General features: G+C 40.5%; 2 protein-coding genes across 4 annotated transcripts in view; both read right to left on the bottom strand.

Annotated features, from left to right (window-relative positions):
- Window positions 1-4,398, bottom strand: part of igf2bp2a (insulin-like growth factor 2 mRNA binding protein 2a) — a 43,288-nt gene extending 38,890 nt beyond the window's left edge. For 2 of the 3 annotated variants that reach the window (XM_036576459.1, XM_036576450.1), the window contains exons 1-2: window positions 4,119-4,293; window positions 789-849 (exon numbers count right to left, since the gene is read on the bottom strand). In XM_036576459.1, the coding sequence (XP_036432352.1) occupies window positions 789-849; window positions 4,119-4,293 (236 nt within the window). Of the gene's footprint in view, window positions 1-788; window positions 850-4,118 lie in introns of all 3 variants that reach the window. The other variant, XM_036576441.1, reaches the window with a different exon arrangement.
- Window positions 4,399-8,801: 4,403 nt separating this feature from the next.
- Window positions 8,802-16,144, bottom strand: tra2b (transformer 2 beta homolog). The gene is made up of 8 exons (XM_036572556.1): window positions 16,136-16,144; window positions 15,850-15,995; window positions 14,243-14,408; window positions 13,220-13,408; window positions 11,464-11,579; window positions 11,144-11,248; window positions 10,552-10,625; window positions 8,802-9,194 (listed from the first exon to the last, which is right to left on the bottom strand). Exons 1-8 carry the CDS (start codon window positions 16,142-16,144, stop codon window positions 9,184-9,186), a joined length of 816 nt encoding a protein of 271 aa, XP_036428449.1. The 3' UTR covers window positions 8,802-9,183.
- Window positions 16,145-21,893: the final 5,749 nt, after the last annotated feature.

Here is a 21,893-nt window from a genome sequence, read left to right as displayed (position 1 = left end):
CAAAGAACACAGACTAGAGCTGGGCGATAGATGGAAAATCACAATTTCTATTTATCGCTGTTGTCGGAAGAAAACCTCGTATCTCCAAAACAGTAACTTTACCGGAGAAGGAAAAACCTCCTTTACTTTTAATGTAAGTCAATGGAACCAGACCTTTTTGTCATTTTGGCCTGTTTCTTTTAGTTCATTCATCATGAAACTTACAAACAATGTAAACGGCAACAGGTTTTTTCAAATTATGTCAAAAACTGAAAAACATAAAAAACTGACATACGAGGTTTTATATATTCTGATAGAGGGGCAGTGGTCATTCTGCTGTAGGACAGTGACCGACTGACCCCAGCGTGCTGTGACAGGTTGGCTGTTTACGCTGTGTACACCTTGTGCCAACTGGTACAAATGAACCTGCCTGTTTATAACGACACAGCACTGATGCACACCTGGCCTTCAGGTGCACTGCAGACACAAACAACCCTCACAATGAATGAGAAGAAGAAGAAGAAAAAGAAGAAGAAGAAGAAAATAGGAAGGCAGTCCATCTGCAGAATTAATCAATTACATTACTATTTAAAGCCTGAATAACGTCTGGTATCACGCTCTTTCTGAAGCGTTCTGTCCTAAACTGTCTGAACTTCTGAAAGCTCTACAGGAAGAGGAGAATTACACAGTTCTAATACATCTACCTGTTCACACCTGGCCTTCAGGTGCACTGCAGACACAAACGACCCACACAACAAAGCAGCCGCGCACACTGATCAGAAAATGATCAATAACACCACTCGGCTTACCTCAGCTTTTTGGGGACGGCGTAGTCCACCTCAATCACCTTCCCGTCCAGCTCCGCCTTCCCTGCACAGAGCGAACACAGCGTAAACAGCCATCCTGTCACAGCACACTGGGGTCAGTCAGTCACTGTCCTACAGCAGAGTGACCACTGCCCCTCTATCAGAACCAGCTCCAAATAAGAACACACCTCCGGAATGCGGCGTCAGTGTTAGAGCCGGACAATATGACCACATTCATCTTCACCCTGACCAGCTACATCTCAGTCAGCCTCACTGAGTGGATCACAGACATCGTCTGATCACAGAGCAGGGTTAGTCCTGATTCACTGGACTTAGTGCAGCTCAGTGTGTAAAATGCTGAATATACATCACTGGAATTATAGTTTGATAGTATTTTTAAAATGCGCCAGTATTTTATCTGGTCCAGTATCATCACTTACCAAGAGAAACTGTGATTCTATTTATCTCTCAGCTCTAGTTTCTGTTCTTTGTTCTTTTCCTAAATTAACCCACAGAAAACTGATCATTCTGCTGTCCTGTATGTATTTTTTATGCTTGTTTTTGCTTGACATTGTAAAAAAAAACAATGAAAATTAGTGTAAATTCAATGTTTAAGTTGTTTTAAAAGTCTAAATATAATTTTGTTCCATTTTATCTGTGATTAGCTGCAGCACCAGTGAGCTGGAACTCACTGTAGGGAACTCTAAAGCGTCAGTCGCTCACGTCACACGACCATTTTAAACTTCAGTCTCTAAACTCCTCCAATCAGCCTCACACTGGTTTACTTGATTCTAGTTTATTTTAATACGATCTTGGTATGTTTTAGCTGCTGTTCCACTTTTATTATTCTTTTATTTATTTTACTACCAACTTTTGCTTCTTAGTTACTGCTGAGTCATTGTTTTACATCTTCTGTTATGTTATTTATTTTATTTACGAAGTTTTAATTATTTCATCCCCATTTGATCTCTATTTATTATTTATTGTTAATAAATTGATCGTTGACTTTTTACAATTACATTCACTATTATGATTAGTAGTAATATTTGAAATGCTTTTCCATCAAATTGTTTCATTCTATATATAGAACAATAAACACTCATAGAACCCTTTACATGCTTAAATGGATCTTTACATGGTGAAATGGTTCTTCAGACTGATGGAGAATGTGCTGTATACGGTTCCATATAGAATCTTTTCAAAGGGGTTCTATATAGCACTGTTCTTGTGTTGTTATGATGCCAAGCTTGTGACAATAGAAGAACCCTTTGTGGTGCTATATAGAACCATATACAGCACATTTCACCATGCAGAGAACCATCTAAGCATGCAAATGGTTCCATGAGTGTTCACGGTTCTATATAGAACCAGTTCTTTTACTAAAGAATCTTTTTTAAGAGCAGAAGGTCTGAATGGACTAACTTGTCCCTGTATAAACAGATAGTATGGAGCCCTGCTGGTGACTCACTGTATAAATTAAAATAATGCCTGGCCACACTGTATTAACACGTGGGAACAAGATCCTAATGAGTGGCCATGACTTAGTAAGGTGTGGAAACAAGATAATTAAGTTGTGGCCATGATTTAGTTAGGTGTGGGAATGAGATAATTAAGATGTGGCCATGAATAAGTAAGGCATGGGAATGAGATCATGCCTTATTAGGCTGTGGCCAGGTCCTAATTATCTTATTCCCACACTTCTAAGTTGTGACCAGGCATTAGGATCTCGTTCACACATCTTACTAAGTCGTGGCCACAACTTCTCATTCCCATGCCCTACTAACTTGTGGCCACGCATTAGGATCTTATTCCCACGCCTTACTAAGTCGTGGCCACAACTTAATTATCTTTTTTCCGTGCTTTACTAAGTCGTGGCCACACGTTATTATTATTTATAAGGTGTGTCACCAGCAGGGCTGGGTAAGATATAAATAAACAGAGTATTAAAGATCTTAACCTGCAAACAAAATCAATGCGTTGCTGTATCTTTACTGCAGACGTGATCAGTGTGACGGTTCATCACAGAGCTGCATCTGTGCAGAGTGAACCGAGTGAACCGAGTGATCGGAGCACTCACACCTCCAGCGTTAGTAATAAAGGGCAGTGATGGTGCTTTATTTACTCTATTAATGAGGAACTCCTACAATATCGGGCCGTTAATGCAGGTGGAAAATCCAGAAAAGGCGCGCTGAGGCTTGTCCAGATGTTTTGGCCGGTCCATTATGTGTCAAAACATCTGGACAAGCCTCATACATGCGGTAAGGTTTCAAAGAAGCTGAAGTTAGCTTCTTATTAGAATTTCCTCGGTCCACCTTAAATGGTGCGGCGGTTACACTGTGGCGCCTCCCGCGCCGTTTAAGGTGGACCGGAGTGTTCGGACAGGAAGCCCCCACTCCATCTTCGTCCTACCTGTTCACGAGCGCTTTCCTCTGGACCCCCGGCACTTCGCGTTAAGGCTCCTCGTATAAACATCCCCGGACCCCCGAGGAACGCGAGGGTGGGCTATTCTCCACGATCGCCTCGCGCGCGCCCTTTCAATAAAATCAGGTTTAAAAAATAGCCGGAAAATGCACAGCAGCCCGTCTCGCGCGCTCCAGCAGCAGAGCGGTCAGCTCGCTCACTTTCACACTGTCTGAACCCAGACCGCGTTATTATTCACAAAAACTGAAAGAAAGGACCTTGAATGAGCGAGAACGTGCGCGCGCCCAGCGCGTGCAAAACAGGGCAACTCCTGTCTGCAGGACTTATGTTTGCTTTTTGTTTCTCAACTAGTTGTAGCAGCAACTAACAGGCGCGAGCACATCCACACATAAAGATGATACATGCTGCATACATAGAGAGGTACATATGAAATGCATATGCACGCCATGAATACATACATATGCAACACTCATGTAGATATAATTCATATGCATGCTATCTATATGTGTATATGTATGTATAGCATGCTTATGCATTGTTTGTATATATATATATATATATATATATATATATATATATATATATATGTGTGTGTGTGTGTGTGTGTGTACAAACAATGCATATGCATGCTCTCTCTCTATGCAAAGCATATGTATGATATATATGCTATTGCATTATATGTGTATATTATTTATAGCATGCATATGCATTGTTTGTATATGTACATGTATATGTATGTAAAGTTATATTTATATATACCCATATAAACAATACATATGCATGCTATATATAAACATACATATATATATATATATATATATATATATATATATATATATATATATATATATATATATAAATATTATATAATGTATATGCATGCTGTGCACACCTATACAGTGCTGCACTCACCGGACAGTGTTTCTATTGCCTTTATGGCCCAGTTGTGGTCAGGAAAGTCCACGAAAGCATGTCCCTGTCTGAGCTGGACCTGATGGGCTTTGGGCAGCTTCCTCTGGTGGAAGAGCCGCTGCAGATCCTCCGTCGTGACAGACGAGCTCAGGTTCCCCACATACAGTTTAGGCATGACATTCACCCAGTGACCCGCAGAGACCCGCAGAGACCCGCAGTGACCCACACCGGGGCCGGGCCAAGCTTCAGAGAACAGAGAGGAAGTAGACAGTATAAACGAGTAAAGTGAAGGCAGAGTGAGGAGGAGCTGTGCAGCTCTGCTGTACACTCTGAGAAACGCCCACCAGCACCGCCCACCACAAACCCCAACAGAGCCTAACACACAGTAAAGCCTCTCTTATTCCCCAACAGTCGGGTCAGAGTGACAGTGGCTCTCACACTGGAGTGTTAAGGGGGAATTCCGCACATTTTCCCAAATTCCTCCATAATTCAGTGTGTGAGATTTAAACAGAGTCATTCAGAGAGGTTTGGTGTGAAATGGTTCAGATGTCTTTACAGTGGAGGTGATAGGAACCAGGGGTCGCCATGACTACAACACAGATATAGACATTTTATTTACTATCCAGAACCACCAGTGAACCTACACGAGTCTTCTGAGTCTATATGGAATGTTGATGATGGAAAATAGTTTTATAGTTTAACCTCTTAGAATCCCAGGTTTATTACATACTAAGGCTTATTATCCAGTAATGACAGGGACTTCAATACAAACTGGATGAGCTATTCTTAGGATATAGAAGTGTAGTGCCGGTGGGCCGATGGGGGCAAAGGCAACGTTTTGAGATTCTGTTGCATATGAATGAGTATTGGTATGATGAGACTTATTACTGAGTAGTGAAGAGCATTACTGAGTATTATTGAGTACTGATGGGTACTGAGTGTTGACAGGTACAATTTAGTACTGATGAGTATTACTGAGTACCACGTTGAGTGTTGATAGGCATTATTTACTACTGATGAGTATTACTGATTACCACGTTGAGTGTCAACAGGTATTTAGTACTGCTAAGTATTACTGAGCACCACATTTTGTCGACATGTATTATTTAGTATCAATAAGTATTACTGAGTACCGCATTGAGTAGATTGAGTAACACTGATTAGTGTTAATAGTATTGATGAGAATTATGGCATGTTGCTAAACCTGAGCTGCTCCAGAAGCAAGTAGAGTCCACTGTCAATAAACAAACAAAAAACACTTTTAACGTCATTGGCAAAGACTGCTGACATCACGGCATTAATATGATCAAATCATATAATACTGGTCATAATCCAATCACTGGTATTGATGCTGCAGCAGAGCTGCATGATACAAAACATCACACTGCACTTCTGGTGCTATACACTATAACTGTGATAATGATACACCTATATATATTAAAAACAACTGCAAGGCCTTGATACTGCACAGTTAAAAGGGTTGGTCTGCATTACTTTAACCACAATAATAAGCTCACCGGACAAAAAATTAGTCACCTGTGACAAACGTACCTAATAGTCAAGTCAAGTCAAGTCAGATTTATTTATACAGCGCCTTTTACAACAGATGTTGTCACAAAGTAGCTTTACAGAGAAAAGAGGGACATAGTTAGGAAAACTAATTAACCAAAGTCTCGACTAAACAGGTACGTTTTTAGCCTAGACTTAAAGATGGAGGCTGTGTCTGAGTCCCGGACACAGACTGGTAGGTTATTCCAAACCTGGGGGGCTTTGTATGAAAAGGCTCCTCCCCCTGACGTAACTTTATTTATTCTGGGTACTAATAATGAGCAGCACCTTGTGATCTAAGTGGGCGTGTCGGTTGATAATAGGAGATAAGGTCACTGAGGTACTGAGGAGCAAGGCCATTCAGAGCTTTATATGTCAGTAGAAGAATTTTGTACTCAATGCGGAATTTAACTGGCAACCAATGTAAGGTACACAAAATTGGGCTAATGGGGTCGAATTTCCTGGTTTTGCTGAGAACTCTGGCTGCAGCGTTCTGGACTAACTGAAGCTTGTTAAGGTTTTGGCTGGAACAACCAGAAAGCAGAGCGTTACAGTAATCTAACCTGGACGTGATGAAGGCGTGAACTAACGTTTCTGCATCCTGTAGCGACAGTGCATTTCTTAATTTAGCAATGTTACGCAGGTGGAGGAAAGCTATTCTGGTAATATTGGTAATATGCTCATCGAAGGCCAGACTGGGATCAATCGTGACACCAAGGCTTTTTACAGATGTGCCTGGTGCAATTGAGAAACTATCGAGATTAAGAGTAAACGTAGGCAGATTATCCCTAGCAGCTTTTGGACCAAGAAGAAGGACTTCTGTTTTGTCCGAATTTAGTAAGAGGAAGTTACTTGACATCCAGTCTTTAATGTCTTTTACACAGTCCTCTATCTTATTAAGGTCAATTTTGTCCTCTGGTTTAGCTGAAATATATAATTGTGTATCATCGGCGTAGCAGTGGAAGCTGATGCCACGTTTTCTAATGATGGTACCTAGTGGTAGCATATATAAGGTAATAACATGGGTCCTAAGACAGAGCCCTGTGGAACACCATACTTTACTCTTGTGAGAGCTGATGGTTCACCATTTACATTAACAAACTCAAAGCGATCACTAAGGTAAGATTTGAACTGTGAAAGAGCTTTACCTGTCACTCCTACTAGTTTCTCAAGCCTGTCTAATAGAATGGAATGGTCTATTGTGTCAAAAGCTGCACTAAGATCGAGTAAAACCAGTAGGGATATGTTTCCTTTATCAGCGGATAATAAAAGATCATTTACAATTTTCACTAACGCTGTTTCAGTACTATGGTGAGGCCTGAAGCCAGACTGAAATTTTTCATGTATATCACTCCTATGCAGATGGGAACATAATTGTTTTGGCACAGCTTTCTCTAAAATTTTTGATAAAAAGGAAAGATTTGAAATAGGTCTATAGTTTGATAACTCAGAGGGGTCAAGACTGGGTTTCTTAATTAGGGTTTAATTACAGCTAATTTAAGAGACTTTGGAACATAGCCGAGGCTGAGAGAAGAGTTTATTATAGATAGAAAAGGTTTGGTTATTTCTGGCAAAACGTCTTTAAGTAAACCTGTAGGAATTGGATCTAGTATACAGGTTGTTGTTTTTGAAGATGAAATAATTTGGACGAGCTCTGTTTGTTGGAGTAAAGTAAAAGACTTCAGCGTCTCTGTAGTGGTTATTCTGCACTCCAGATCTAGATTAGGTTTATAGGACGCTGCACTGCAATGCTGCACATTTTGAATTTTGTGCCTAATCAACTCAATTTTATTACTGAAGAAATAGCATGTAATACCTCCACGAGCATGAATAACAGCTGGGATTTGATTCGGCATGGACTGGATAAGTTTTTGGACATAGGCGACATCAATGTTTAGCCACACTTACATCAAAGAATTGCTCAGTTCTGCCAGATTTTGTGGATCCTTCCCTGGAGTCTTCCTCGTTGTTCCCACAGATTTTCAAGAGGATTCAAATGTGGGGATTTTGGAGGTCAGTCCAGATGTGTGAACGCTTCTGAACGTTCATCATGCCAATCAGTCACATCTGCAGCCCTGTGAACACGAGAATTGTCATTTTGGAATACAGGGATGGGAATGTTATATTCCTTGGTGAGATGATGAGCAAAAGGCAAAATCTGGTTGTCCCGCAGCTCAATGTCGGCACTGTGGTTCAAATTTACTGTCACCTCAACCAAAGAACCCATTTTTGCATAATTAAAACATCCCCAGAACATCACAGAACCTTGAACCACACCTGCACACAGTCCTCATTGAAGGCTTCCTGAGGTCTACGATGAACACGACGCTGAGCATCATTCACACACAGGCAGAAACGAGACTCATCTGACCAGATAACACGTTTCCAGTCATGAACAGTCCAGTGTTTGTGTCTCTTCGTCCACTGTAACCGGACAACTCTGTGAGCAGAAGTGATCAAAGGCCTCTTGCATGCTGCTCTGCTCCATATGTTCATGGTATGCTGTTCCCTGCGGAGGTTCTTTCAGAAATTGGTTGTGAAGGACCTGCATTGGCCGGCGGTCCCTGTCAGTTTTGTCTTTCGTCTAAAATTCTGACGAGAATTTCATGCTTTTTTTCCGATTTTTGCCACTGCTGGTTGACCCGTATGACCGTACGCTTCGATACACCTGCAAATTCAGCTACTTCCTTTATACTGTGGCCTTTGGCTGCCCAAATACAATCACTCCTTTTTGCCGATCATTAATATCTCCTTTGCTACCCATTTTCCACACATTGAACGAGATATTGCCTGCACTGTACCACCTCTTCTCAATCCGTGAATCCCGTCGAAGACCTCACAGGTATTTATAGCCCGATCATCCTTGTGCAGCGCCATCTGCAGGAGCCTGAAGTTACTACCACTTACTTAAACTGAAACTGAAGTTACTACCAGTTACTTAAACACACAAGGTGACAAATTTTTTGCCTGTGGAACTCAGATTTGTAAGAATATTTGAAGTAATATTTCACATCAAACAGTTTTGTGATTGGTTATCTGCTAAAAGCTCCACCCAGTAACAGGTCTTGCTGAACTGCAGCGCTTCAGAATCCTGCAGGAGAAGCTGAAGTAAAGATGAGGATCTGAGACACGATCTGTGGCGTGAAGTGGATTTTATTGTGATAATAACATTAACTTTAACTTTAAAACACAAAAGATATGAATTTGAAGGGCAGGGGGCACAGCGGCCATCGCTCTGGACTCCAGCACCTTAAAGAACAAACAGCTCAGACATCCAAATTAAAACTGGATGGAAAAAAAAAACAAAGAGTGCAAAAGAACCATGACAGGCTTAGGGCATCAACTCAAACTCAGCTGCATGAAAATGACTTTTACTGAGCTGAAACATAAACTCATCTGACATTCAATGAATTAAAAAAAATATATAATAAACACTGTCATCATCATCATCTTCATTATCATCTTCATTCTTCATCTTCAATCTTCTTCAGGGGCAAAACACAAAAAAATCAGATTTTCAGTAGTGACCTGTGGGAAAACAGAGAAGTTCACATAAACACACAGATATTCAGCGCCAGAGTGTGTTACTCTATAATGGAAGCAGGCAGCATTCCAGGATTGCTGACCTGGGCACTGTTTTGGAATTGGCGGCATATGCAGTGTCATTGGGATTGAAGACAAAGATGATGTTTTGGAAATGGAGATGCAGACAGCATTTTGGAATTGGGGATGTAGACTGTATTTTGGGAATAAGGAGCTACACAGTGTTGTGGGATTGGGGATGTAGAGTGCGTTCTGGGAATGAGGATCTGCACAGTGTTGTGGGATTGGGGATGTAGAGTGCGTTCTGGGAATGAGGATCTGCACAGTGTTGTGGGATTGGGGATGTAGAGTGCGTTCTGGGAATGAGGATCTGCACAGTGTTGTGGGATTGGGGATGTAGAGTGTGTTCTGGGAATGAGGATCTGCACAGTGTTTTGGGATTGGGGATGTAGAGTGTGTTCTGGGAATGAGGATCTGCACAGTGTTGTGGGATTGGGGATGTAGAGTGCGTTCTGGGAATGAGGATCTGCACAGTGTTTTGGGATTGGGGATGTAGAGTGTGTTCTGGGAATGAGGATCTGCACAGTGTTGTGGGATTGGGGATGTAGAGTGCGTTCTGGGAATGAGGATCTGCACAGTGTTTTGGGATTGGGGATGTAGAGTGTGTTCTGGGAATGAGGATCTGCACAGTGTTGTGGGATTGGGGATGTAGAGTGCGTTCTGGGAATGAGGATCTACACAGTGTTGTGGGATTGGGGATATAGACTGTGGGGACACTGGCAATTGGAATTGGGAATGCAGGCAGCATTTTAGGATCAGGGAGGAATTCGACGTTTTGGGACTCAATATTCAGCTCAATTGGGATAAAGCTGGTGTTTTGGAATTGGGGACTTGGGCAGCATTTGGGTTTGGGGGCACAGACTGCATTTTGGGATGTTTTGGGACTGTGACTAGAAACAAAGGCTGTTTTTTGGGGTTGGGGCATAGGCACGGCTTGGGACTTGCAGCGCTTGGGACCCGAGTTGCAGGTGGCTTTGTTGGGACTGGGGACGTATGCAATGCTGAGGGATTCGGAACATGGGCATGATTTGGGATTCAGGACATCGGCAACGTTTTGGGATTCAAAATATAGTTGCCATTTTGGGACTGGGGACATAAGCATTGTTTGAGGATTGGGGACGTATGTAGCGTTTTGGGAATATAAGCATTTTGCAATATAGTTGTCACTCTGGGATTTGAGTTGTAGTAGTATTTTGGGACTGGGAGTGTGGGCAGGGTTCTTTAATTCAGAATGTATGTAGTGTTTTGGTATTCAGGATGTAGACAGTGTTCTGTTACTCACGGGGAGAGTAGGAGCGAGAGCGGGATCTGGAGCGGTACGCACCGCGGCTGTAGTACGGAGATGGAGATCTTCTCCTGAAAGACAGCAAACACTCATTATAAAACCCTCCATTTCACTCATTTACCCTCAGTTCCCTGACCCAACTCTCAGCTTCTGTATCTGCTGGAGGCAGAACCTTCAGCCTCTCAACACTCCTATTCTCCCTTCCACTCCCGCTGATTCTGATTTAGTGACGTGTAAGAAGAATTTCTTTATAAGACTGCACTAAAGTCCTGTTTTTAACTGATCTCTCAGTGTTAAGATGCGCAAGGAAATGCAGGCTTGTTATACATACTATATAGTAAATCTTTACCTAATTCTAAAAGTTCAGAATATTAATAATGTTACAAAATTTCTGTAAATTTATAGCTTAGGTGGGCTTCATGAAGTTTTTAAGACATATGTGGGACACTCTGTCAAACGGCTCTGTTAAATAACAACCTAAAAAGGTGGATCTGGATTTCTGAATGCTGGTCAAAACTTCAGGATGATGCTGAGAAACTAGGAGACACCGTTTCCGTTATTCTGTCCACTCAGCCCTGTGCCGCCTCACCTGTACGACCTGCTGTAGTAATCCCTGTCGTCATACCGATCGTAGCCTCTGTCATAGCTGCGGTCGTAGTAGTCGCGGCGTCGGCTCATGCTGGGGCCTCCGCCACTGCAGCGCACGCACACACACACACACACACACACACAAACACACATTAAGCTTGCAGAAACAGCCTGAGAACCTTATTCAGGACGAACGATGAATCTCACGCTGTACTGAACATTCCTATTACAGATTATCCGATGCTGCTAAGCACCACCTTAACACTGACCCGTCAGTGCATGTTCACACTATGTTAATGAGGCAGGAGGTTAAACACTCACTATGTGGGTCGGCCCATGTAGATGCCGGGGGTCGGGGTGTGGGGTCTCTTTGTGATGGAGAAGTCCACCCGGATTCTGCGGCCGTCTAACTCCATCCCGTTCGCTCTCTCTTTGGCCTGGAAACGGGACACGACGTCACATCAACAAACACAGAACTCGATGTATTTGATTTGGGATCACATATTAGGGGTCGGCGATAAGGCAAGAAATATATCACGATACTTCAATACATGATATGCATCATGAGATTCAGTTTTTCTGAGATTTAATAAGTTGGAACAGACAAAACAGAACCTGTAGTGCCACATTTAAACACACTATAATAATAATAATAATAATAATAATAATAATAATAACAACAATAACAACAAAACAAATCTACCACTACAATAATTTCTATTTAATGTTTTACAAACTTGTAATGCACTAAATCCATTTAAACAGGCCTAATTAAGCTCACTTTGTGATGAAACATTTAATTATTCAGTCTTCTGTAGACACAGACGATATCTACAATATACTCAGAAATGCATTTTGGGTCAACTTATCACCATAACAATAAAATACTGCCAAACTGCCTGTCCCTATTACATATATAATCCTATATTTTAGGGATTCCCAACTTTTCGCAACTCATGGTCCGCAAAACTCACCACAAAAGCTTTTGCAGCAGTAGGTTTAACCAAATACGATACAGCAAATATAACTCAGCAATGAACGTAGCTTACTGAACTTCAACTGACTGACAAACACCAAAAAACTCCTACATTTCTGTTTGTGCCCATTTATCCATGATGAAAGCATTCGATATGGTCAAAAATAGAAATGTTCTGCATTGACTTTCACTAAAAACATACATATCTAGTTAACTATGTCAGATACATCAGTCATGCATTTTTGCAAGACCAGTCACTGAGCCCGATCGAAATTTTTAATGGTTAAACGTCTATGTATTTGTCTATGTCTATGTAATAAATGACTGCCAAAAGCTCCCTAGCAATACCATCACAGCCGACTGGGGGGCTGCGGCCCACAGGCTGAAACCTGCAGCTATATTTAATTTACTTTATTGCTTTTATTTTCCTTCTATCTTAATGTACTGTAGAGTGTAAATTTTTTAGCCCATCATTTGTTATTCACCATTTTTTTACACATTGTATTTCTTTTTTAATATACTGCCAAACACTTATTTTCATTAGCAGAAAATTATACAAATAAACTCTGTCTAGCACAAGATTTAACCTCGCAGCTCTAGAAGCTCTTGTACATGATATTTTCTCAGCTGTGAAAACAAGCTCCAAATTTACATTCTAACTGCAGACAGCGCCCTCTTCTGGTTAAACCTGGAATTAGCTCACTCTAACTCAACTCTAACTAATGTAATGATGAACATAAACATCTGGCCCTCGGCCACCCGGCATCAGCCATTATATATTTACATATTCTCTGAACTCTAAAAGCATCTGCAGCTCTAATATCTAGAATAAACATATTTTCAATGGTGTAGGGATATAAACGGACACGACTCATGCCATCCAAAACATGAAATACGGCAAAGTCTCCATAACGGTCAGCAGTGCGGAACGTTAGTGTGATGTCTTTAATTTAGAGGTGCTGCGAGTAAAAAAGTCCCTCTGGACAAGATTCTAAGGTTAAACGTGTTTCTCTGATCTGATGTTGTACTGAAACTGGACTATCCTGTGGTTTCTGCTGTGTGTAGAGCTAACAAACCTTTAAAGAACGGAGCTAAACTGACCTCCTGTGCGTCCTCTCTGTTCTCGAAGTACACAAAGGCGAAGCCCCGCGAGCGGCGGGACTGCTGATCGTAGACGATGCAGACGTCTGCCAGCGGGCCGTATTTGGAGAAAACCTCCCGCAGGTCCCTCTCTGTGGTGTACAGACTCAGACCAAACACGCCCAGACAGGGGTTCGGGTCAGGGTTCGCCTACACAGACAGACACAGACAGACACAGACAGCGAAGACAGAGACAGACAGACACAGACAGAGACAGACAGACACAGACAGACATAGACAGGCACAGACAGATACAGACAGAGACAGACAGACACAGACAGAGACAGACAGAGACAGACAGACAGAGACGGTTCAGAAACTCAATATATACAATCACTCAGTCACAGACATGGAGCAGAAACTACAGCTACAGCAGTTACAACAACTAATTTACACTACTGTTCAAGTTTAGACTCATTAATATTTAAATACAGTTATAACTTAAACAATGTATACAATGTTTAATACACTATACAGTAAAGCATTTACAGATGCTTTATTCAGTACTTCAACTTTTCTGGTTACGTTCTAATAAAACTTAATTCAGGATATTAATTTCATTAGAACTTCATTCTGGGTATAAATTTTATTAGAACTTTATTCGGAACGTTAATTTCATTAGAACTTCATTCGGAACGTTAATTTCATTAGAACTTCATTCTGGACGTTAATTTTATTAGAACTTCATTCTGGACGTTAATTTCATTAGATCTTCATTCTGGACGTTAATTTCATTAGAACTTCATTCTGGACGTTAATTTTATTAGAACTTCATTCTGGACGTTAATTTCATTAGATCTTCATTCTGGACGTTAATTTCATTAGAACTTCATTCTGGACGTTAATTTCATTAGAACTTCATTCTGGATGTTAATTTCTTTAGAACCTCATTCTGAATGCTAAATTTTTAGAACCTTGTTCTGTGTGTTAATTTCTTTAAAACCTGGTTCTAGATACAGTGAGCTGATGTAAAGTTATTGTTACTCTGTTCCCGACGTGTCGTCTGCGGTTGCTCATCGGCGAGCGGCTGTGGCTCCGCCTGCGTCTGGAATCTCCACTGTAGGAGCGGCTGCGGGAACGGTGGCGGCGAGAGCGGGAACGAGAGCGGGAACGGGAATAGTGCCTCCGAGAGCTCCGATGGGAACGGGATCTGAAGGAGGAGGAGAGAAAACTAATTTAAAAAATAGGCAGAACAGAACAGAACAGGCAGAATCAGTGAAACTACTTTAACAACAAACTGGCACAAAAATCCACTATTTTGTTAAACGCTTTTTTAAATTTTTATTGACTTCAGTTTCTGTTTGACTGATTTTTCCTTTTACAACCTGCTAAACAAGCACATCCTTTTAACTTCTAATTCTACTGTCTGATATTCCCTGTTTTATTTAAATACGTCGAACTCTGAGCTGCTTTTCTATGTATGAAAAAAGCTGTTTTATTGCTAACAGTACCAATATTGCTTAAAAAATAAAGTACCTGCAGTCAGAATGAGTCAAAAAGGACCTTTAACTATAACTGAAAACATTTTTCATTGATCTTTCTATGATTAGTTTAACTCTACAGCAAACTTGACATCTGAAACGGTTACATAGACCTGATTTTCTCAAATAAACATCAGCTGTGAACAACCGCACCCACTTCTGGATAAACCAGGAATTAACTCAACACTAAATTCAGCACTGAACAGTTCACTCAGGAATGTGTGAAACTGCCACCTGTTATCAGCCGTTACACATTCACATATTTCAGTATTCTCACATCACTCTTTAAGCTCTGATACAGACAGAGTTTACACTTCCTCTCTTTGAGTGATTTAGAGGAACATTTGAGAAAAAGGCATATAAGGCCTGTAGCTATATATTTAGCTCTTGTCAGAACAAAACTTTGTATTTCCGAAACGGTGACTTTACAGGCGAAGGAAAAACATTCTTAACTTTTAATGGAAGTAAACAGAGAAATATTTGTAATTTTAATAATTTTGGACCATTTCTTTTGGTCCATTCATCATGAAATGTCAAAAAATGAAAAACGACAAAAATGGAGACAGAAAACCTTGAATTTTTTGTAGGTTTTGTCCTGACAGTAGTTATATCTCTCTCTCTCTCTCTCCACACACACATTTTACACACATATATACATGTATTTATATATACATTCACACACACACACACACCCACACCCACCTATATGAAAACAGTACCTGTCTAGCTACCAAACTTGCATTTAGATTCATGTTCAGATCCTAACTTAGGACTAAAGATGGGTTGTTTCTGTAATGCAGATTCTGAAGTTCTTGAATTAAAGTCTGAAGCTGGAGCTGCTGCTGTGTTTAGCTATGCTAATGTACTTTAGTCCATGTTTATAGATAACAGTGTATCAGACAGTGTCATTTAGGCCTGCAGTTAGCACCAGGCTAATAGGTGGCGTCTATGCTTCCATTACTCTTCAGCTACAATAGCCTCATAAAACTAAAGAAGCACATTTCAGACACCAAACATGTCATGGGTGACTGACTATATGTGTGTGGCTGGGTGTATCTGATGTGTGATCTTTATTTGACAATTAAAGTGATGAATCAATGCGGTGCTCACCCGGACTTGGACCTGGAGCGCGAGCGGGATTTGGAGCGGGAGTGGTGCGAGCCCTGCTTTGAGCGGGCAGGAGAGTGGGCCGGGGAGCGGCTGGTGGATTTGTGAGAGCCCCTCGGACTCAAACTCCTGGAGCCCGAGCGCGACTCCTAAAGCGGGCGCAGAGAGAGAGCCTCAGCACCGCACAGGCAGAGGAGACGTCCAGCAAACTCACAGTGTCCATTAACGTCCAGCTAGACCAGAGTGCGGATTACAGGGACCCTCAGGAGGGTCAGCCATGTCCCCTCACAGTGACCATACAGGGTCCCTACTTACATAATATTACAGATCTGTGTCTCAGTGAGCTGCACCAACAACACACAGCTAGTCTTTCAGGAGCCGGATCAGTTAGATACTGAAATATGGCTAATTAAGGCAATGTAGCTCTTTAATAGCAACAGTGAAACAAACACCTTCACCTGTGTTTAGCCACAGTGGCTAAAGCAGCTGGGACTAAAATCACTGTCATGTTCTCTCAGCTGCTGAGACTCATGTTAAAGCTGCAGTGTAATGTTCTCCAGTCAGAAAAAACCTAGGTGGTTCATTTGAGCTAAGGCTGAACGATTTGGGGAGAACATCTCATTGTGATTTTTCTAATATTGCGACTGCAATTGAGTTTTTTCTATAAATTGAGGTTCAGACCTGTTTTTTCTGGTTTGAGGCACGACCCCTTAACGTAGCGTTCCAGACAGCCAGTAGGTTGTGGTTGTAATGTCACAACAGATGGAGGTTTGGTTGCCTCTGATTGGTCTAACTCTACAGGCAGTATAAACTGTGTTATAAGGTTAAATTTCCACTCTTAGAACTTTTTTGATAGTGCTTTTGATAACGTAGACTATAAATGTAAAAAATTATGTCGTGATTTGAAAATTTCATTTTCTTAAATTGCGATTGTGATTTAAAAACGATTAACCTTTCAGCCCTAATTGAGCTGCTCTTACACAGCAGAAACGATGATATCAAGCTGCCAAACTTTCACACTTATTAACGTTGCAGTTTCATTTTATTCAATACACAGAATTTCATGCAGTGAATTCTACCCAGTTCTTATGAAACGAAGCACCTTCTATATTTTAACTAGAGTCAATAGCAAAAGTGGAGGGAACCGGCTTCACCAGCAAGCTAGGCACTTAGGTACACTCTTAAAGATGGTTCATAAAGAAAATAGTTCTATATAGAACCACAAACTTTCCAAGAACTATTTGCCTGATTAAAGAGTTCTTTGTATGGTAAAATGCTTCTTCAGATTGATGGAGAATGTGCAGTATATGGTTCTACATAGCGCCAAAAAGGGTTCTGCTACTGTTACAAGCTTGACATCATAACAATGGCAGAACCTGTTTGGACGCTACATAAAACACTTTTCACAATGGTTCTATATAGAACTGAACACTCAAACAACCATTTGCATGCTGAAATAGTTCTTGAGACTGATGGGAAATGTGCTGTGTATGGTTCTATATAGCACCAAACAGGGTTCTGCTATTGGTACAAGTTTGGCATCACAACAATTGCAGGACCCATTTAGGTGCTATATAGAACCATTTTCAATATATACCCTATACATATATATATATATATATATATATATATATATATATATATATATATATATATATATATATATAATTCAATATATAATATATACTCCAGCAATCTGAAGAACCATTTCACCATGGAAAAAGAAGGTTCTATACAGAACCATTGTCTTTAATAAAGAACCCTTAAAGAACCATCTTTTTTTTTTTTAGGTGCGTACAAGTTTGTCACAATAACAGAACCCTTTTTGGTGCTATACAGAACCATCTACAGTGCATTCTCCTTCAATATAAAGAAACATTTTGTCATGCAGTGTTCTTTGAGTGTTCATGGTTCTAAATGGACCTATTCCCTGTACTAAAGAACCCTTGAAGAACCATCTTTTTAAGCATGTACAAGCTTGATATTGTCACAATAGCAGAGCCCTTTTTGGTGCTATACAGAATGATCTACAACACTCCACCAATCAGGAGAACCATTTTCTACAGGCAAAGAACCATTTAGCAGATGTGAGAAAAAATGTATTATATATATAAAATTATATTAATAGTTATATTAATTATATTAATATTAATTAACTTATAAGACATAAGACTGAAGTCTTCATGATAATGAACACAGCAATGAACAGAGTCAACTGAGGAACTATCAGCGGTTCAGAGATGGTGCAGCCCACTGTAGGGGTGCTTAGAACTGTAGAACCTGAACAGATCAGGATCTACATCTCAGTGTTTCATATTAAAATGATCTAGTACAAGTAATATTAGGAACCACCTCCTCAACCTTTTGTCCTACTTCCTTCTGGGGAGTTAGAGTGTGAACTGGGAGCCCCCCTCAGACCACCCTCCCCTGTAATTCGCACCCTGGTCTGGCCCACTAAAGGCCCGTCTAGCCTACATGACCCTGAGATACAAAAACATTCAGGCTGAATTCCATTTTAATTAAGATAAAAACATATTTAATAAACATTAAACATGAATCAATTATACTGTTACAGCAGAGTAGCTAATCAATTAAAAATAATCAGCAAGAAATATGTTTGGAATCAATGTAAACAAATGAGAACATGAACAGTGTGCATGCACGCATGGGACAAAACATACTAATAGTTACTTAGCGCTGCGATCTTAATCCAGATAACTTCTCATCTTAACTTCATTACTTCAACACACATCTCTTCTTCTTTCTTCAGTTTCAACCTCATGTCTGACTTCTTTCCTCTGACTTCATTAATGCTACATCTGGGAACTTCTTTCTCCGCCTCATTATTAGCATGCATTGACAATTCAGCTTCACACATCTGAGCTTCAACACATTTTCATTAACAACTTCATCTGACTTCGTCCAGCATTCTCCTCTTCCAACCATACACCTTGACAAAAAAAGAAAAGGATGAAGAATGTGCAACACTACACATCACAAGAGTCTTGATTTTTGTTCTTTCTTTCATTTTTGTGTAAATTCTCATGAGTGATAACAGTGTGAGGTGAGTCGGAGGGGACTACATTTCATTTCTGATCATCCTGAACCTTGGAGCTATTAATATAACTGACCGTTACTGGATATTAATGAATATTACTTTATAATTTGGGGTAAAATACAAGCAGCAAATCACAACATTCACTCACATGTAGTAGCATTAAAGGGGAACTCCAATGATATATCAAAATTTCTGCATAATTAACTGGTTAAGATGTAAACAGAGTGGTTCAGAGCGGTTCAGAGTGGTTTGGTGTGAAACGCTCCGTTCTAGAGAAACTTACCGAGTCAGAACTGTTCACAGAGGTGGTGATAGGAACCAGACGTCCACCTCTAAAAGCTCCCTCACAGAAAGTTCCTACATGAAACGGTTATGAATTCACTGCTTGATGACTGAGACACTGAGTATATTTACATGATCAATAATCCGATCATAATCGGATTTCTGCAGTTATTTGATTATTCAAATGGTCATGTAAACACCATACTCAGATCTAGAAATCTGATAAAGAGGCTGGATTTTAGCTCAGTAACCAGATTTCTCAGTGCTGTAAACTCTTACTCTGATTTCTTTCATATTTCTCGGTCTGAGCATGTGTGAAAACAGACAGCGGCACCGGAAATAAGTGAGCAGCGTCACTGTGAGACGCAGCAAAACACTTTTGAAGCGACACTGAAACCAAACATGAAATGAAGGACTTAAATATTCTTCATCTTCTAGATGATGTATGTTCATATTTTCAGATAGAGCAACGTGATGTTTTTAAAAGTTGCAGCATGAAGTTTTGCAGCAAAGAGTTTTATGTTACCTTTACGTCACGTCTTCTTTGGTGAGTTTATTGGCTGGTTGTAAAGCAGAAATCTGATTACTGTCTGACTCATGTAGACCTGGAGTTTCCCCATTATCTGATTACTCAAGTGCATGTAAACGCGTTGATCGGATTACTGACAGAATCTGATTTTCTGCAGTTATCGGATTATTAAGTGCATGTAAATGCACTCAGTGCTTTACTAAAGTTTTGAAAAGATTTTGGTCTAAAATGAATATTTTAATCCATTCATGATGGATACAAGCAGGACGTCGTGAAGCAAAAAGAAAACTTTTTTTCCATATTCATCACTATTTTATCATCATCAACCAGGTTATTATAGCTTGTATTTAGCTTTTCTGTTTGGTTTTTGACTCCAGCTTAGTTTCAGTTAGTCTTAATGGTGCTTTAACATTTTAGTTTTGTGTTAATTCTCTTAAAAGTGACAGTTTTAGTTTAGTTTCTGTTTCAGTTTTAGTTGTCAGCGCTGTGACAGCTGGTCTTTGATCAGACTGGAATATAATGATCACAGCAGCAGACTGAGCTCAGCTCGGCTCCAGCTTTCCTTGTGAACACACTAACACACTCCTAAACTCTCATTACCACTGGAAAAAAATAAAAACTAAAGGTTTATTCTCAGGCATTCAGATTTGTTTTAGTTAGTTTGGCAGAGGACAGTACAGTTTTAATTCAGTTTTTGTGTCTGAAAACTGTTTTTTTTTTGTTTTTTGTCAGTTAGCAAGATCATTTTTTTCACTGCTAGTTTTAGTAAACATTCCATATAAACTCAGAAGACTCGTGTAGGTTCACTGGTGGTTCTGGAGAGTAAATAAAATGTCCATATTTGTGTTGTAGTCATGGCGACCCCTGGTTCCTATCAGCACCACTGTAAAGACATCTGAAATGATAAGTTTCTCTAAAATGGAGCATTTTACACCAAACCACTCTGAATGACTCTGTTCACATCTCAAACACTGAGTTATGCAGAAGGTTTGTTAAATAAGTGTATTTCCCCTTTAAACACGGCGATGTGTGAGTGTGGCTGCGGGTTCAGGCCTGTCGCGCTTACGCTAAGCTAAGCTAAAAATAAAACAATTAACCTATTTCTGATCAGGATTTCTGATCAGGGCGACTGACTGGCATAATCTCCACCATACAGGACAACGTTAAAGCTGTAATTAGGCGAAAAAACACTCGAACTGTGTCCTTCTGCTCGTGTGGTACATTAAGCACAAAGTGCAGCTAAGCTAGTTAGAAATGCAGGCGGAGCTGAAGCTAAAGCTAAAGCTAAAGCTAAGCTAAACGGGTTCAATTTCGGAGTTTAAGCAAAGAACAGCATCAGAATTAAACAGTTATGGCATTATTTTCACTTTATTTATCCCGCTGTGCTGGTTAAACCTCGAAAACTGAACAGCGAGGCTTTAGTTGGCTTCTTGTTCGAATGTTCCGTTCCACCTTAAACGGTGCAGCAGCGCCTCTTTAAGGTGGAACGGACAATTCGAACAAGACGCTGGCGAGCTGGCCTAAAATAGCTCACATTTAAAAGCACAAATTAACACAATCATAAAATATACGACATATAACTTCATATACAGCAGCAGATACAGCCGCATTTAGTACATGAACAGCCTCAGCGCTCGCCTGATAGTGATACACAAGCAAAACATCCAAGAAGCGACTAACTTAAGCGCGTTTAACCGTTACTGAGGTCCATTACCCGCTCGGCGAACTCCCTCCCGGCGTCACTCATGATGATTTCTCCGGTACAGACGGAGAAAAGAGGGAGAAAGAAGCAGAGAGAAGGAATAAAAGGCAGAAAAGTCAGGTTACTGTCCGCAACCGGAGCAGCGCAGCGTGTTTACCCTCCGCTACAGCGCCTGCTCAGCCCGCCTGTCTCACTGGGAGTAGGCGGGGCGTTTGCGCGACACAGGCGTGGCGTATGTACGATGTGGGCGGGGTCTGCGGCCGTTTTAATTTTATTGAAATTGACACTGAATTTGTCCATTTCAGAAATTTAAATGGAGCGAAAAAGGTGTTATTAAAATTACGGAAACTTAAAAATAAAAAATATATATATTTCTACAGACAGGAGAGTAAAAATATTGCAATGTTTTGCAATTTGTATGCACGGTTTCTTTTATTCGTGGCCACGATTTCTTAATTCGTTCCCATGATTAACAA

Source organism: Colossoma macropomum, unplaced genomic scaffold, assembly GCF_904425465.1.
Source record: "Colossoma macropomum unplaced genomic scaffold, Colossoma_macropomum, whole genome shotgun sequence".
Lineage (NCBI taxonomy): Eukaryota > Metazoa > Chordata > Actinopteri > Characiformes > Serrasalmidae > Colossoma > Colossoma macropomum.
The sequence above is the reverse complement of the archived record's forward strand: the minus strand, read 5'-3'. Positions and strand labels throughout refer to the sequence as shown.